The sequence below is a fragment of the Colletes latitarsis genome, chromosome 11 (assembly GCF_051014445.1).
Source record: "Colletes latitarsis isolate SP2378_abdomen chromosome 11, iyColLati1, whole genome shotgun sequence".
In the NCBI taxonomy this organism is placed as follows: Eukaryota; Metazoa; Arthropoda; class Insecta; order Hymenoptera; family Colletidae; genus Colletes; species Colletes latitarsis.
In genome coordinates this window covers 17440075-17455040 of record NC_135144.1, presented here as the reverse complement: position 1 = coordinate 17455040, position 14966 = coordinate 17440075, and the positions used below count along the sequence as shown (strand labels likewise).

Genomic DNA, 14966 nt, shown 5'->3' with positions numbered 1-14966 from the left:
ATACGGTTGCCCTTATTAATATATTTATTTAATTAAGAATTTCATACGACATTGAGAAATTCATATAACGGGAGATTCTGTTAATCTCAAAAGTCAGTGGTCCGATTTAAACGGGCCTTTCATTGTCGGGTTCCTTACAATCTCTAGACTGTTATTTCGTCACGCTATCTTATCGAGGGCGGGAGCTGAACAGCGAGGAAAAATGTTGGACAAATTGGAAAATGAACGCGCCCTTTACGTCTGAATATACGTCGTTTAATTTATTAGAAGATAAATGACGAAGCAATCAATTTTAAACAGTCAGTACGCTTATACTCCCCCACTACTTTAACTATGTAAAAAACAAACATTTGTTTCGTTCGTGTTACTTAAGCTTCGCGTTATTCAACAGCTTCTTGCTCGGTGACCTTAGCCATTTAATTTCACATTAACCGACAAATGGACGTTGAACGTCCGAAACCCGTTCAGCATGCTCGACGAGGTAGCAGAGCAGCTTGTATAGCGACATTATGTAATCCGGATAATTCAAACAATCCACGGTTGTCGCTTTTCTCTAGCATTCAGTTGCGCTTGAATACAGATTGCGTTCTTTCTATCGGCGCGATAACAGGAAAACGCAGCGTTGCCGAGCCTAAGTACTGTACACAAATTAGAATGGATCGTTTCATAGGGAATCGGACAGCTCTTTAACCCTTTGCGGCCCGACAAATTTTAATACGTTGACTGCCATGCCAGGTTTCCATGTATAGGAATATTTTAAATATTCTAGAGCATAAATAATGTTTGTAAGTTCAATAATGCATTTGATATTTTAGGGTTCGTTTGTTGCGAGTAGTTTAAAAAAAAAAAACATAACCTTTTCGTTTCGAAGCACCGGTAACCAACGACCGCCATGCCAGTCAACGTTCGAATCTAACGATCTAAAATGGTCGGTAGGTGTCGTATCGGTTCCGTCACCGTAGCAGAATCCACCGAAGCAGTCGTGGACGAAGTCAAAATTCCGACGACCTAGATCAGGTTCATGGACTTCTTAACAAGAGCTCACATCCCGACCCAGATGGCCGCGAATGCGTTAACGATCACTTGTTGCGAGCGGAACTCGTCTTTCTCCGGAAGCAGAAACGCGGAAGGGGCGATAATACATCCGTGTAGCGACGTCGAGGGAGAAACAGACGCAGCACAACAATGCTCGGTGACGCGATCGCTGGAAGGAATCGTGCGAATCGATCTCTCGAGAGCGAGCGAAACGTCCCGCTCGACCGCTTCTCTTTTCTACTCTGTTTACCGTGTTGTCTGGTTTTGGAACGGAACGTTTGAAATTTGAGACGGAACGGGTCGTCTCTCGAGCTTGGAACGCGAAGTTGAGACCCTAAATACTTGGAATTTGGGTCGATCGGTTCCAAGAATCCCGCTTCGGTACGCAGATGTTCGATTCTTGTCACGTTTTGCCCGATTCAACCCCATTGTACTATTTTCTGACGCAAGCAGTGATTTATTGACAACTAGACGGCCAATTGAACCAGCCGCGCTTAGGCGTTTATTCACCGTAGTCGAGGCTAGGTATCGGACTCGGTCTGTTATTATTTAAGGTTCTACTTAAATCTCCAAGGCCGCAGGCTTGTTTGGCCGATACGAGGGGTACCCCCTCGTCCCTCAACTATGCCAATACGCAAAGTTTAGTAGTTTACAAGAAGTGCACAGGAATCTCTTAACACGTTTTCATTGCGTTACAAAGTGATATGAACGTGCATTCTATTCTATGCAGTTTTCATTTTTTTAAATTATCCGTTCATTTTTGCAGCTCGTTGAAATTTGTACTGTCCGCGAACGTGTTGAGAATTGTAATGAACAACATTAAATAATTATAAATGTGATTACAATTATATTTTGTAAGCGTAATCGTGCTCGGTGGCGATCAACGATCACGGAGAGTAATCTGTGATTATAATTGGTAATAACATTTTGTAATTGTAAACGTTGATAGCTGGTTAAATCACATTGTGTTTGACTTTACGCTGCGTCAACCTGCGCTCCACGTACGCCTAGCCTTACGGTAGTCGAAGCAGGGTCGAGCGGAGAGCAACCCGTCGATTGGGAAACGTGATTAACGAGCAATTAGAGCCCGTAGTGTCAATCGCTAAAATTAACCTTTGCTCGGAGCAGACCGGATTGCCTGTTAACAAACGGCAGAAAGAGAGAGAGAGAGAGAGACCCACTAATCAGTTCATGGCCATTAGCCTCGGAAGCTGAAGCAATGCAAGCTGCCCGATAGTCAGAGATAGGACGACATTTTATTCGAATTATAAATTTATTAACACGAAACTTTAAAATTCGGAATACTTGTAACGCGAAATTTTTTATTTTAAAAGTCAAAACTCGATATTAACAAGGAGAACGTCAGACGTGATATAAAAATATACGTATATCTTAGTTTTTGTTTCTTTAAAACATATCCAAAATTCAGAACAATCGGGGGCGGACACCTAAGAAACATTCCTTGTTAGTCAGATACAGGGTGTTCGGCCAACCCTGGGAAAAATTTTAACGAGAGATTCTAGAGGCCAAAATAAGACGAAAATCAAGAATACCAATTTGTTGATGGAGGCTTCGTTAAAAAGTTATTAACAATTAAATTCAAAAATTTCAAATCGCTCTGGAAAAATTATTTTCGGTTGCGGGGCTCAGTTACAATCATTTTTGGTGAATAGACATACCCTCGAAATCCTACCCACTTTCGAAAAAAAAATTCGAAAAGGTGTGAAATTTTTCGACGGAAAAAAAAATTTCAAATCGTTTTGGAAAAATTATTTTCGGTTGCGGGGGTCAATTACAATCATTTTTGGTCATTACACATACCCCCGAAATCCTACGCACTTTCGAGAAAAAAATTCATTACCGAAAATCTAATTCGACGAAAAAAAAAAATTTCGAATTGTTCTGAAAAAATTATTTTCGGTTGCGGGGGCCAATTACAATCATTTTTGGTCATTAGACATACCCTCGAAATCCTACTCACTTTCTAGAAAAAAATTCGAAACGGTGTGAAATTTTTCGACGGGGAAAAAAATTTCAAATCGTTTTGGAAAAATTATTTTCGGTTGCGGGGGTCGATTACAATCCTTTTTGGTCATTACACATACCCCCGAAATCCTACGCACTTTCGAGAAAAAAATTCATTACCGAAAATCTAATTCGACGAAAAAAAAAAATTTCGAATCGTTCTGAAAAAATTATTTTCGGTTGCGGGGGTCGATTACAATCCTTTTTGGTCATTACACATACCCCCGAAATCCTACGCATTTTCGAGAAAAAAATTCATTACCGAAAATCTAATTCGACGAAAAAAGAAAATTTCGAATCGTTCTGAAAAAATTATTTTCCGTTGCGGGGGTCAATTACAATCATTTTTGGTCATTAGACATACCCTCGAAATCCTACCCACTTTCTAGAAAAAAGTTCGCGAAGGTGTGAAATTTTTCGACGGGGAAAAAGAATTTCAAATCGTTTTGGAAAAATTATTTTCGGTTGCGGGGGTCGATTACAATCATTTTTGGTGAATAGACATACCCCTGAGATCTTGCGCATTTTCGAGGAAAAAATTCAGTTCGAGTGAAACTTTAAACGTTAATAACTTTTTAACGAAGCCTCCATCAACAAATTGGTATTCTTGATTTTCGTCTTATTTTGGCCTCTAGAATTCTCCATTAAAATTTTTCCCAGGGGTGACCGAACATCCTATATATTCTAGTAATAGGTAACTCCATTCGAGACCAATAAATTGCTACACATTGGTCTTACTGGTTATTTATTATTCGAATAAAATTGTTATCCTTTTTAGATATTTATGAAATACACAATATTGTGCTATTTCTGTAATGAGCTACTTTCACAATAACAACTATGACTATATGCACCCTAGATAAGACAGGTTATGCGAGTGCATTTAATGAAATATTAAGGATAGCACTTTATATTTCAATCGATATTTGGCAGCATAGGATAATGCATATAAAAATAAATGAGAGTCTGTTGTAAAGAAATTTGGCACCTTATACGGAGTGTTTGGCTACTGTCGTAAGAAACTTTAAGGATCGATTCGATGCGCCGCAATAAAACAGAGATCAAGAAATCGTATTCGAGGTTAGGTCTGGGTTGTTAATTGCTGAAAATACGGGAGAAATACATTAAGATTTCTTTTAATTTTTATTTTTTTAGATAAGATAGAGAGAAATTTTATTTTATTTGACAATAACAAAGGTTGTGCAACGCTGGGATAGACAAAGCCTTATCGATGAGTTCGACTGACAGTCTCGAACGAAACGTGAAAGAGATTGGGAACCTTGTATCTGACCTTGCTACGGAGTCGTAGATAATATTGTGTTTGAATAATTCTGGTTAGAAACTGAGCTGACGCAGCTAATTCCACTTACTGTTTACAATCAACGCTTTATATCTCGTGTGTGATCATGCTCACTGTTCAGTGGTAGCACTAATGACTTTTATCATATACATCGACATCGTTGCTATTATATTAAAAAAAAAAAATCAAATCAAATATATTCTTCGTTGGAAATGTAGCTTGTGGCGTCGCTTCCCATGTTCGCCACCAGAGGGGTCGCGCTCTCACAAGCGTTCGACCGACCCCTCGGTTGCTATATATTTCCCAACATCCTAGTCGTCTAAGGCAGGGCCTGCTAGAAAGCCTTACCGATGAGTCCATTAGCAGACCCCAGACGAAACGTCGTTGCTCCCTCCTTTCCTTGTCTATCCTACGATTTTCACGAGTTCCTACCCGCAGCAAAGCAGCACCCAACAAAAGAGCTGTGTTGAAAGTGAAAAAATTTAATGCGTTCCGGAACCGATATCAGGCAAGTTATGCATCAACATTATTATTTGGTCGGTTGTAAAAGAATGTTAAAAAAAGGAGGGTAAATGGAATATTAACTTCCACCAGAATTTCATCCAAATCCTATAAAACGATGTTTCTCTGAAAGCCCACCGTCCGTCTGTGTATTTTGTCCCTGTACCCTCCTCTGTTGTCTGTGCCAGGACAATGGTCCATTAGTCACGTGAACACGCGGGAATATCGGCCGTCGACGTGGACCGAGTGCCGCTCGAAACGCAATGCTCGACGAGTACGTTGGGAAGATTGATTTAGAGCTCGGACTAACGCGCGCCAAGTACCACCAGCGGCTTTTCAAACGACAATAGAAAAACTGGCTTAACTCTCGGACCCAACTTCGATCTGTTGTGAAAAATATTGGCTGTCGAAGAACGGCTGACCGCCATGCTCCACCCCCTCTTCCTTCCACCATCGATCGCCATATTGTTCGATCTTCGTAAACGTGAATCACGCATCGGGAAAGTGACGTTGGACGAACAGAGAATCTACTGCCTCGTCAATAGTGATTCTATCGTGTCGATCGACAAAAAAATAAATTCGCGATAACGTTGAAACTTGATAACACGCGTAGTAAATAGCCAAGGAACAAAGCGAAGTTGCTTGATAATTATTAATAGTATTATTTATCGGTATCGATCCTGTCTCTACCTGTGCCTCCTGCTTTGAAAGACGCTACTTTAAATAGCAAACGCTTGTCCTGTACCTCTCTACCCATGTCGTCATCTGCTCTTGAATGTACGGGTCGGGGTTATCTGGTCAGCCAGAAAATGGGATATTTAAGTGAGCAATCGATGGTCGGTTGCTCAATTACAGTCTTGGAGTGACTCATCGCGAGAAACGTGGAGAACAGAATTTTTAGAACAACACGGGGGCCATACTGTGGGCGTTTCACAATCCGAGTTTCACATAAATACTTCGGTATCGACTTCGTTATACTATCTGCAACGATGAACAGGCTCGATTCGACGTTAACCGCCATTGCGAAACATAACCTCGACGATAGAACGCTCGAGTCCAAAGCTGCCAATTTTTTGCGAATTTTTTCGCTTACCATTTGTTGTCACATGATTACTGATTAATTTTTATTGAAAAATTTTCTTTTATTTAAAAAATTAACGCTCATTTGAATTTCTTCATCAAATATATTTTTTAAATCAATTGTATTATGCCTACATCTGAATCAGAGTCAGCATATGAACTAGCCCCCACGATTTTCCAGCCCCTTTCGATGACCTGACAAAAGAATGTTTCCTATTGAAGTTAATCAGTATCTAATCGACAAGAAATTGCAGTTTAAATTTAAAAACAAATTAATTTCTGACCTGATCAAATTAAACCCAGACCATGGTCTAAGGATCTGAGCTACTTGTATTTCTGTCAATTCACTTGTTCCAGGAGCTGAAACATGTAAGCTTTGACACCTACTTACTTAAAAAGTTATTAAAAAATTAAATTAAAAAATTTCAAATCATTCTGAAAAAATTATTTTTGGTTGCGGGGGTCAATTAAAATCATTTTTGGTGAATATACATACCCCCGAAATCTTACCCACTTTCGAGAAAAAAATTCGAGTAGGTGCTGAAATTTTTCGGTAAAAAAAAATTTTTCAAATGATTCTAAAAAAACTATTTTTAGTTACAGGGGTCAATTACAATCATTTTTGGTCATTATACGTACCCCCGAAATTCTACGCATTTTCGAGAAAAAAATTGTTTCCCGAAAATCTAATGTGAGGCCCAGAAATGCTTCCCTGAAATTTCATGCATATATTTGAAACGTCATAACTTCTGAACGGATTGGACGATTTTAATGTTTAAAAAAGCAAATTACGCGTATTTTGATGAAAAATATGTAGAAATCGCAAAAATATTCGAAAAGTTGGTCCTTGACCTCGCAAAATGAGAAAAACCCCATAAAACTGGTCCAATTTTCAAACAGCCATAACTTCTACAATTGTGAATATATTCCAATGAAACTTTTTTCTAAAGTAGAGCTCATGGGTACCTACAAAAAAGTATTAGACAACTTTTCTGTAGGGCGTCAAACAAAATTACTAAAAATGAAAAAGTAATTTTTAAGAAAAATCGACAGGGGGTGCCTAAATTTTTTGACGAAAAAAGAAATTTTTCAAATCGTTCTGGAAAAATTATTTTCGGTTGCGGGGGTAAATTACAATCATTTTTGGTTATTACACATACCCCCGAAATCCTACGCACTTTCGAGAAAAAAATTCGAGGTGTGAAATTTTTCAAAGATAATATCGCCTTATTAATTTACTATTATAGGCGTTGCACTTTAAAAGGGAATATCAAAAAAAAAAAAAAAAAAATTTACGAATATCATCGTAGTAATGATTGTGCGCATCGAGAATCATCAACGTCGAAATCTGAGGACGTCACCGGAGGAAGAAAAGATTCGCCTTGGTCCCCTAACGAAGCGAGAAGAGCAGGGACGCACAAAAAAATCTGATACAGTTACTCGCAGACCGGTCATGCTCTCTTGACTGTAACCAGTTGCACCTGGATGCGCCGGGACGTCAGGGTGCGCGAACGATGTCGCAATTTTCCCGCCTCTAGAGTCCAGCCTCTCAAGGCGCGTTTTCACGTGACATCAAAAGTGATGACGTTCGTTGCCACAATTCTGCCTTGGACGTTCCCGCGCAATTTAATGCCGCGACAGTGTCGATTTTTAGTTTTCGCGTCGACCACAGTCGTGACACCACGTGCCATAATAGCGAACAGTCATGACTTAATGCCACGTGAAAATGTATCTTTAACAAAGATGCCGGAACAAATACCGCCGCTCCCTTTCCGCTCAGTGAATGCTTTGACTGATTTGCATCGTTTTACTCGCCGATACGTCATAATACAGTAGTTCCTCGTTCATAGATAGAACTTTAGTACCGAGTCGAGGGTTACATAACCTTAACGTCGCGAGAGAATGGAAACTATTTTTACGAATTTTTCCTAACGATGCTATCTGTAATTAGAATTCCTTATAGGCAGCAATGTAATTGCCAAATGTAGTTGTTAGTTAATTATAGTTATAATAGTTATTGTGACTAAGCAATTGCAATTGCTTGTGCATGGATTCTTACAACTTTCTCGTCCATTCATTACATAGGGTGTCCGGCCACCCCTGGGAAAAATTTTAATGGGGGATTCTAAGGTCCAAAATAAGACGAAAATCAAGAATACCAATTTGTTGATGGAGGCTTTGTCAAAAAGTTATTAACGTTTAAAGTTCTGCCCGTATTGAATTTTTTTGTCGAAAATGCGTAGGATTTCGGGGGTATGTCTATTCACCAAAAATTATTGTAATTGACCTCCGCAACCGAAAATAATTTTTCTAAAACGATTTGAAATTTTTTCTTTCCGTTGAAAAATTTAGGCAAGATTTTCGATAAGGAATTTTTTTCTCAAAAGTACGTAGGATTTCGGGGGTATGTGTAATGACCAAAAACGATTGTAATTGGCCCCCGCAACCGAAAATAATTTTTTTAGAACGATTTGAAAAATTTTTTCGCCAAAAAATTTCAGCACGTACTCGATTTTTTTTCTCGATAATGGATAGGATTTTGGAGGTATGTGTATTCATAAAAAATGATTGTAATTGACCACCGCAACCGAAAATAATTTTTTCAAAACGATTTGAAATTTTTGAATTTAATTGTTAATAACTTTTTAACGAAGCCTCCATCAGCAAATTGGTATTCTTAATGTTCGTCTTATTTTAGCCTCTAGAATCCCTCATTAAAATTTTTCCCAGGGGTGACAGCCTGTATACTTATAATCACGAGTCGCGAATAGGCTAATCTGATCCTATTCATGAGAACGTGACGTCAATGTCGCGCGTAGACGAGGATTGTCCACTCAACGTTGCGCAAACCTCGCGAGGGTATACCCGTTGGGAGAAGTCGTTTCACAAAAATTTTTCCCTGCTTAATTCCATTCTGGACGCGGGCCAAAAGTAACAGTTACGCCAAAAACGCGATAGGAAAATAAGCCACAAATATAATGGTTGTACTTCAATTTTGTTTTATTTTTTATCGTAACAGTTACAGTCTCTGATTCCGGAATTCATTGTTTTTGTGCTTGTCGGCTCGAAAGAATTTCGCTTATCGATCCCGAACAGCCACGAGTTACATAAAAAGTACACGTTATCTCGATGAATCATGCAGATAATGGAGCAAACATCGAACACGCAATGAGAATTACATTAGCGACGCTGACGACGAGAATCGCGAAATAACGTAACTCGCTAGTGTAACATTCTTCTCCACGAAGTGTCCGTCGGACTTCCTACCTTGCACATCGTGCCCAGGGCCGATTCACGAACGTTTGACGCCCCGGGGCGGCAACTTCGAATACCGTTCTGCAGTTTCACTGGTCTTCAATTCGTTGGAAAGATAAATCGTTGCCTATTAACCGAAGCCATTCCTATCCCGAAAGAAAATCGTGCGAATTTGAAAATCACGTCGTCGACCGCTAAAAGTACATCCTTTCGTCTCAGATTTGACGAACAAAATTAAGAGAGGAATGTCAGTGATGATACACGAAATGATAAAAATTACCACAAAGCGCAGAGGCTAGCCTCCTTTACATACGAATTTTATACATATTATCGTCTGTTCTCAAAGATTGTCTGATCTTACGCCCCTTGTTTTTCACTGGTTTACAATAAAATACTTCTTTAAGTAAGAAATTTTCATAATGTGATGTCCAGGGACAAGCGCCCCTTCTGCTCCCACCTTGTCACGGCCCTGATCGTTCCACTTCGTTTTCAGACCAAAAACGCTCTTCTGCCATTGATCGCGTTCCACGTGCCTTATCTTTCACGGTACAGACGCGAAACAAACGTTCGAACGCTGGCGCGAATCAGATTTTGAGCATCACTCGCGGGAATAAACGCTTTAATCCACGACGAATCGTTCCACTTCGTTTCTAGAGTAAAAGAAAAATCGACTCGCGAGATGGAGCGTTTACAATTTCCGATATTTCGTTTAACGGCAGAACAGAGAAAGTACGCAATTTTATTCGGACGATGGACAACGAAAAAAAGCCATAAGGGACGTTTCCAGAATAAACTACATACAGGGTGTTAGACCACCCATGGGAAAATTTTTAATGGAAGATTCTTGTGGCCAAAATAAGACGAAAATCAAGAATACCAATTTGTTGATGGAGGCTTCGTTAAAAAGTTATTAACGTTTAAAGTTTCGTCCGTACTGAATTTTTTTCTCGAAAATGCGCAAGATTTCTGGGTTATGTCTATTCACCAAAAATGATTGTAATTCACCCCCGTAACTAAATATAATTTTTTTAGTAGGATTTGAAACTTTTTAATTTAATTTTTTAATAACTTTTTAACGAAGCCTCAGTCGACAAATTCCCATTAAAATTTTCCCCCAGGGGTGGCTGAACACCCTGTATATCTTTTACGCGCCACCCATAAATGAAAGTCTAAAATTGTATGCAAAAAGAACATTTCGGATATGCAACGTGTTAAAGCGCGCGAAATGGTTAGCGGTTTTCTTAATAAATCCGGGAGGAAGATGCAACGATCTGGTCGCGTTCCTGTCGAGCCTGAGAACCGACCTCAACAACGTAAACGTGTTTCCTGAACAACGCATGGTCTCGAAGTGGCTCGCGACAAAAGGCGTCATTGCGTAAGCGCATCTCGGAAACTCGTTTCTTCCGTTTCGTGCCTCATTCGCTTTCCATATTTCTTCGCCGGGAAGACTGACCTTCGCGATCGTACCTCACTTCGCCGCGAATAGCTGAAATTCAATCTAGTCGCTAGTGTCGAAGGTTGGTCGCGGTCACCGATACATTGCTCGAAATATCAGATGAACGCACACGTCGAGAAGAAAAGAGATACCGGATATTTAATACCCTATAATTTTTTACCGAATTTTAAGGTATCGGTTAACGCGTTTACTTGAATTTTTCGCGTCTGAGAATACTCTCGATATTCGATGACCATTGATTTACATTATTATCTTTGTACAGTAGGAACTTCCGTAAAATACCCATTTTTTAAGCACCCCGATTTTAAATTAATTGTTAAAACATCTAAATACAGCGTATTTCGTTTAATGACATGTAGGTTAGATTAATATTATGAGGAATAATTTGTTGTTAAAAGTATGGAGAAACGAAGTTCCATGGCCCAGAAACTAAAGTGAACCTAACCTAAATCCATTAAGTACGGCTCTGTTTGCCAAGAGGCTGTGTTTCAAGAGAAAAACACATTTGGCGGCTTGCGCTTTACAAGGGTATCGTTTACCAATCAATCCTGCCTCAAGTAGATCGCTATATTTGTTTCCCTATATCTACAGTTTGTTGTATTTCATTACTTGTAGCACGATATTTATTTCTTAAGCAACCTGTCGGTAAAGAAACCGAGTGTTTCGGGCACCGGGTATGATGTCATCGAAACGACGTTATATCTATACTCGGTAAAACGAAAACTGGCAGAATATATAAACAGCTGGGCCAGACCAGGGCCGAAACGTAATGTCCAGATCCTTACATTCTCAGTATTAATATGATATTATTAAGAATTTAAATTAACTATTGTGCAAATGATTCAGTCAATGTATCAACATTATGATCCGACTGCCAAAATTTATGTTCAGTAACTCGAACAACATGTTCTAATGAATCGTGAAATAAATTTTTTAGATCCGCAAATCAGAACGTTGTATTATTTGCTGCAATATAATTTTTAACTTAAGATCAAAACATCTCGATTGAATTTAATGTATCATGCGAGGGGCCCTTCCGAGGGGCCGCTGCAAAGCGTCCCTGAGCAGCGTCGATCACGTGACTTCTCTGTTTCTATTTCCCGCCAGTTCTCGTTGAATTGGGTATAGCAATCATATTATATTATTTATACATTATATTTATACACGTATAAGTAATATTGTTAATTTCTAAACTTCAGAGCTAAACTATGTCGGGTTTAATCTGTTCGAGATACGCGTTATATACAGGGTGTTCGGCTACCACTGGGAAAAATTTTTATAGGAGATTGTAGAGGCCAAAATAAGATGAAAATCAAGAATATTAATTTGTTGATAGAGGCTTCGTTAAAAAGTTATTAACGTTTAAAGTTCCGCCCGTTCTGAATTTTTTTCTCGAAAATGCACAGGATTTCGGGGGTATGTGTAATGACCAAAAATGGTTGTGATTGACCCTCGCAACCGAAAATAATTTTTCCAGAACGATTTGAAATTTTTTTTTTTTCGTCGAGAAATTTCACACCTTCTCGAATTTTTTTCTAGAAAGTGGGTAGGATTTCGGGGGTATGTGTAATGACCAAAAATTATTGTAATTGACCCCCACAACCGAAAATAATTTTTTCAGAACGATTCGAAATTTTTTTTTTCCGTCGAATTAGATTTTCGATAAGGAATTTTTTTCTCGAAAGTGCGTAGGATTTCGGGGGTATGTGTAATGACCAAAAATGGTTGTGATTGACCCTCGCAACCGAAAATAATTTTTTCAGAACGATTTGCAATTTTTGAATTTAATTGTTAATAACTTTTTAACGAAGCCTCCATGAACAAATTGGTATTCTTGATTTTCGTCTTATTTTGGCCTCTAGAATCCCCCATAAAAATTTTTCCCAAGGTTGGCCGAACAACCTGTATACTGCGTGTACTTGATTTCGTAAGGGTAGTTAAAATTAAAATTCCTTTGAAATTTTCACTTGGCCCGCTGTCGTAACCACAGAGACTCGTGAAACTCTTTGTTCAGGCAGATAAAACGTTGCCGTTTGTTCGAAGGAAGTATCGAGGTAATATCTGCCCGGTGAATCATTCGTCGTTGGTTCGCGATCGTTTGAATCACGGCTCGATTCCGCGATAGTTGTATTACGCAACCAAACCGATCGACAATTTTCTACGTGTGTATACGTGTCTGTTCTGTTGCAGGTATACGCAGATGACGCGATGACGCTGCATTGGTGGATGCACTGGTTCTGGGTTACCGCTCAATTTCTCGGTGCGTTCTAAATAGTCGCTAGAATCAAGGACATCTCGTGCGCTTTTTCACGCCTTTCACGCGTTCGTTCGGTCGTTCACGGTCCAGATAAAATTCACGCGAAACGTGGACGCGTGAAATCGTAAACGGGACATCTTTCCAAGATGAAAAAGACTGCGCGAAATCCATGATTCGTTGCGTACGGTTTCTTCTTCTTTTCTCCCCTCGTTCTCGGGTTCCTTTTATCTCGAATACTTGTCACGCGTTTGCGGCCATTCGTTGAGTCATAGGGACCTCGTAAAGCGCTCAAACTATTGTAACTTCGTTAACGATCGCTCCGTGCGTTCTATTCGACTGTACGAATATGGAGTTTGTGTGTAAGACAGAAACAAAAGGCTGTAACATCGACTTTGCTGGCGATTTAGCAAAAAATTTGTTCGATTTTCAGTGATCTTAGGGAACCCAGTGCCATCGAGCACGGCGGAGCCCCGTGTCCAGGTGCAAGATCACCTGAGCTCAGAATCGACGCCCGAACTCTCCTCCGTGGACACGGAGACCCCGGAACCTCGACAGAGCTTCCGCGTCGCCAAGGCGATCGGTCTTCATCCACCCACGAACGCGGCTCTGACCTTCGACAGGCAGTTGACGACCACAGTCTCATCAGCGATGGAGATCCAAGGCAAGCTCGTCGAGACGAACACCAGCCCCACTTTGGAAGAGTTCCGCAGGAACATCAGCAACACGATAAGCAGCGATCAGATTTTAAGAGCCCTGACTCCTCAACGGACGACAGACACCCTGGACAGGGTTCGAAACCCGCCGACGAAGAAGGACACAAAAATCACGTGGATCCTGACGAACAAAACGGGCAGATCGAAGTACGAGCAAGAAACGAAGGTGGACGAGAACGGCTACAGAAACGGAAGCGCGGACCAAGTCGAGGATCTGACGGTGCTGCCCCTTCAGGAAGAGGTGTCTAGAATCAGGCTGGTACTGAACAAAACGAAATCCTCGACGTTCTTGTCCGCGTCCTCGTCACTGGCTTCGTCCGCTGGCGGATCCGGCGTCAGAACATTCAATCGTTCCGACGACGACGTCGAGATCGACGAGGAATTCGTCGAGCCGCAAATGTTCGCCACTGCCGCCTCGATCCTCGAAGGTAAACGACACGCAATTAACACTAGATTTACAGACATTGTTTATATACCTGTTTCTATCGAAGTCTATCGCATTGTCAGGTGAATTGAAATGCATTTATTTTCAATTAAAATACGTATTCGTATCTGTGACGACGCTTCCCGTACTCGCCACCAGAGGGGCCTCTCTCTCACAAGCTCTCTCGGTCTTCCGTTCCTATATATACAGGTTGTTCGGCCACCCTTGGGAAAAATTTTAATAAATGATTTTAGAGGCCAAAATAAGACGAAAATCAAGAATACTAATTTGTTGATGGAGACTTCGTTAAAAAGTTATTAACAATTCAATACAAAAATTTTAAATCGTTCTGAAAAAATTATTTTTAGTTGGAGGGGTCAATTGCAGGCATTTTTGGTCAATAGACATATCCTCGAAATCCTACTCAGTTTCGAGGAAAAAATTCAAGTAAGTGATGAAAGTTTTGAGTGAAAAAAAAAACTTTCAAATTGTCTTGGAAAAATTATTTTTCGTTGCAGGGATCAATTGCAGGCATTTTTGGTCAACAGACATACCCCCGAAATCCTACTCAGTTTCGAGAAAAAAATTCGAGGTGTGAAATTTTTCGAGGGGGGAAAAAAATTTTAAATCGTTTTGGAAAAATTATTTTCGGTTGCGGGGATCAATTGCAATCATTTTTGGTGAATAGACATACCCCCGTAATTTTGCGCATTTTCGAGAAAAAAATTCAGTACGGTCGGAACTTTGAACGTTAATAACTGTTTAACGAAGTCTTCATCAACAAATTGGTATTCTTGATTTTCGTCTTATTTTGGCCTCTAGAATCTCCTATTAAAATTTTTCCCAGGGGTGGCCGAACACCCTGTTATACATTCCTCGACCGACCATCCAATATTTCGACTACTAGGATTGCCTTATTG

At 39.9% G+C, this 14966-nt stretch overlaps 1 protein-coding gene across 5 annotated transcripts in view; it reads left to right on the top strand.

The window, feature by feature from the left end:
• The window catches only part of LOC143347721 (uncharacterized), a 36612-nt gene that overhangs the window by 19006 nt on the left and 2640 nt on the right, over nucleotides 1–14966 (top strand). For 2 of the 5 annotated variants that reach the window (XM_076777164.1, XM_076777165.1), the window contains exons 2-4: nucleotides 937–1017; nucleotides 12843–12912; nucleotides 13340–14050. In XM_076777164.1, coding sequence (XP_076633279.1) covers nucleotides 937–1017; nucleotides 12843–12912; nucleotides 13340–14050 — 862 coding nt within the window. Of the gene's footprint in view, nucleotides 1–764; nucleotides 786–936; nucleotides 1018–12842; nucleotides 12913–13339; nucleotides 14051–14966 lie in introns of those variants that run through there. The other 3 variants (XM_076777167.1, XM_076777168.1, XM_076777166.1) reach the window with 2 other exon arrangements.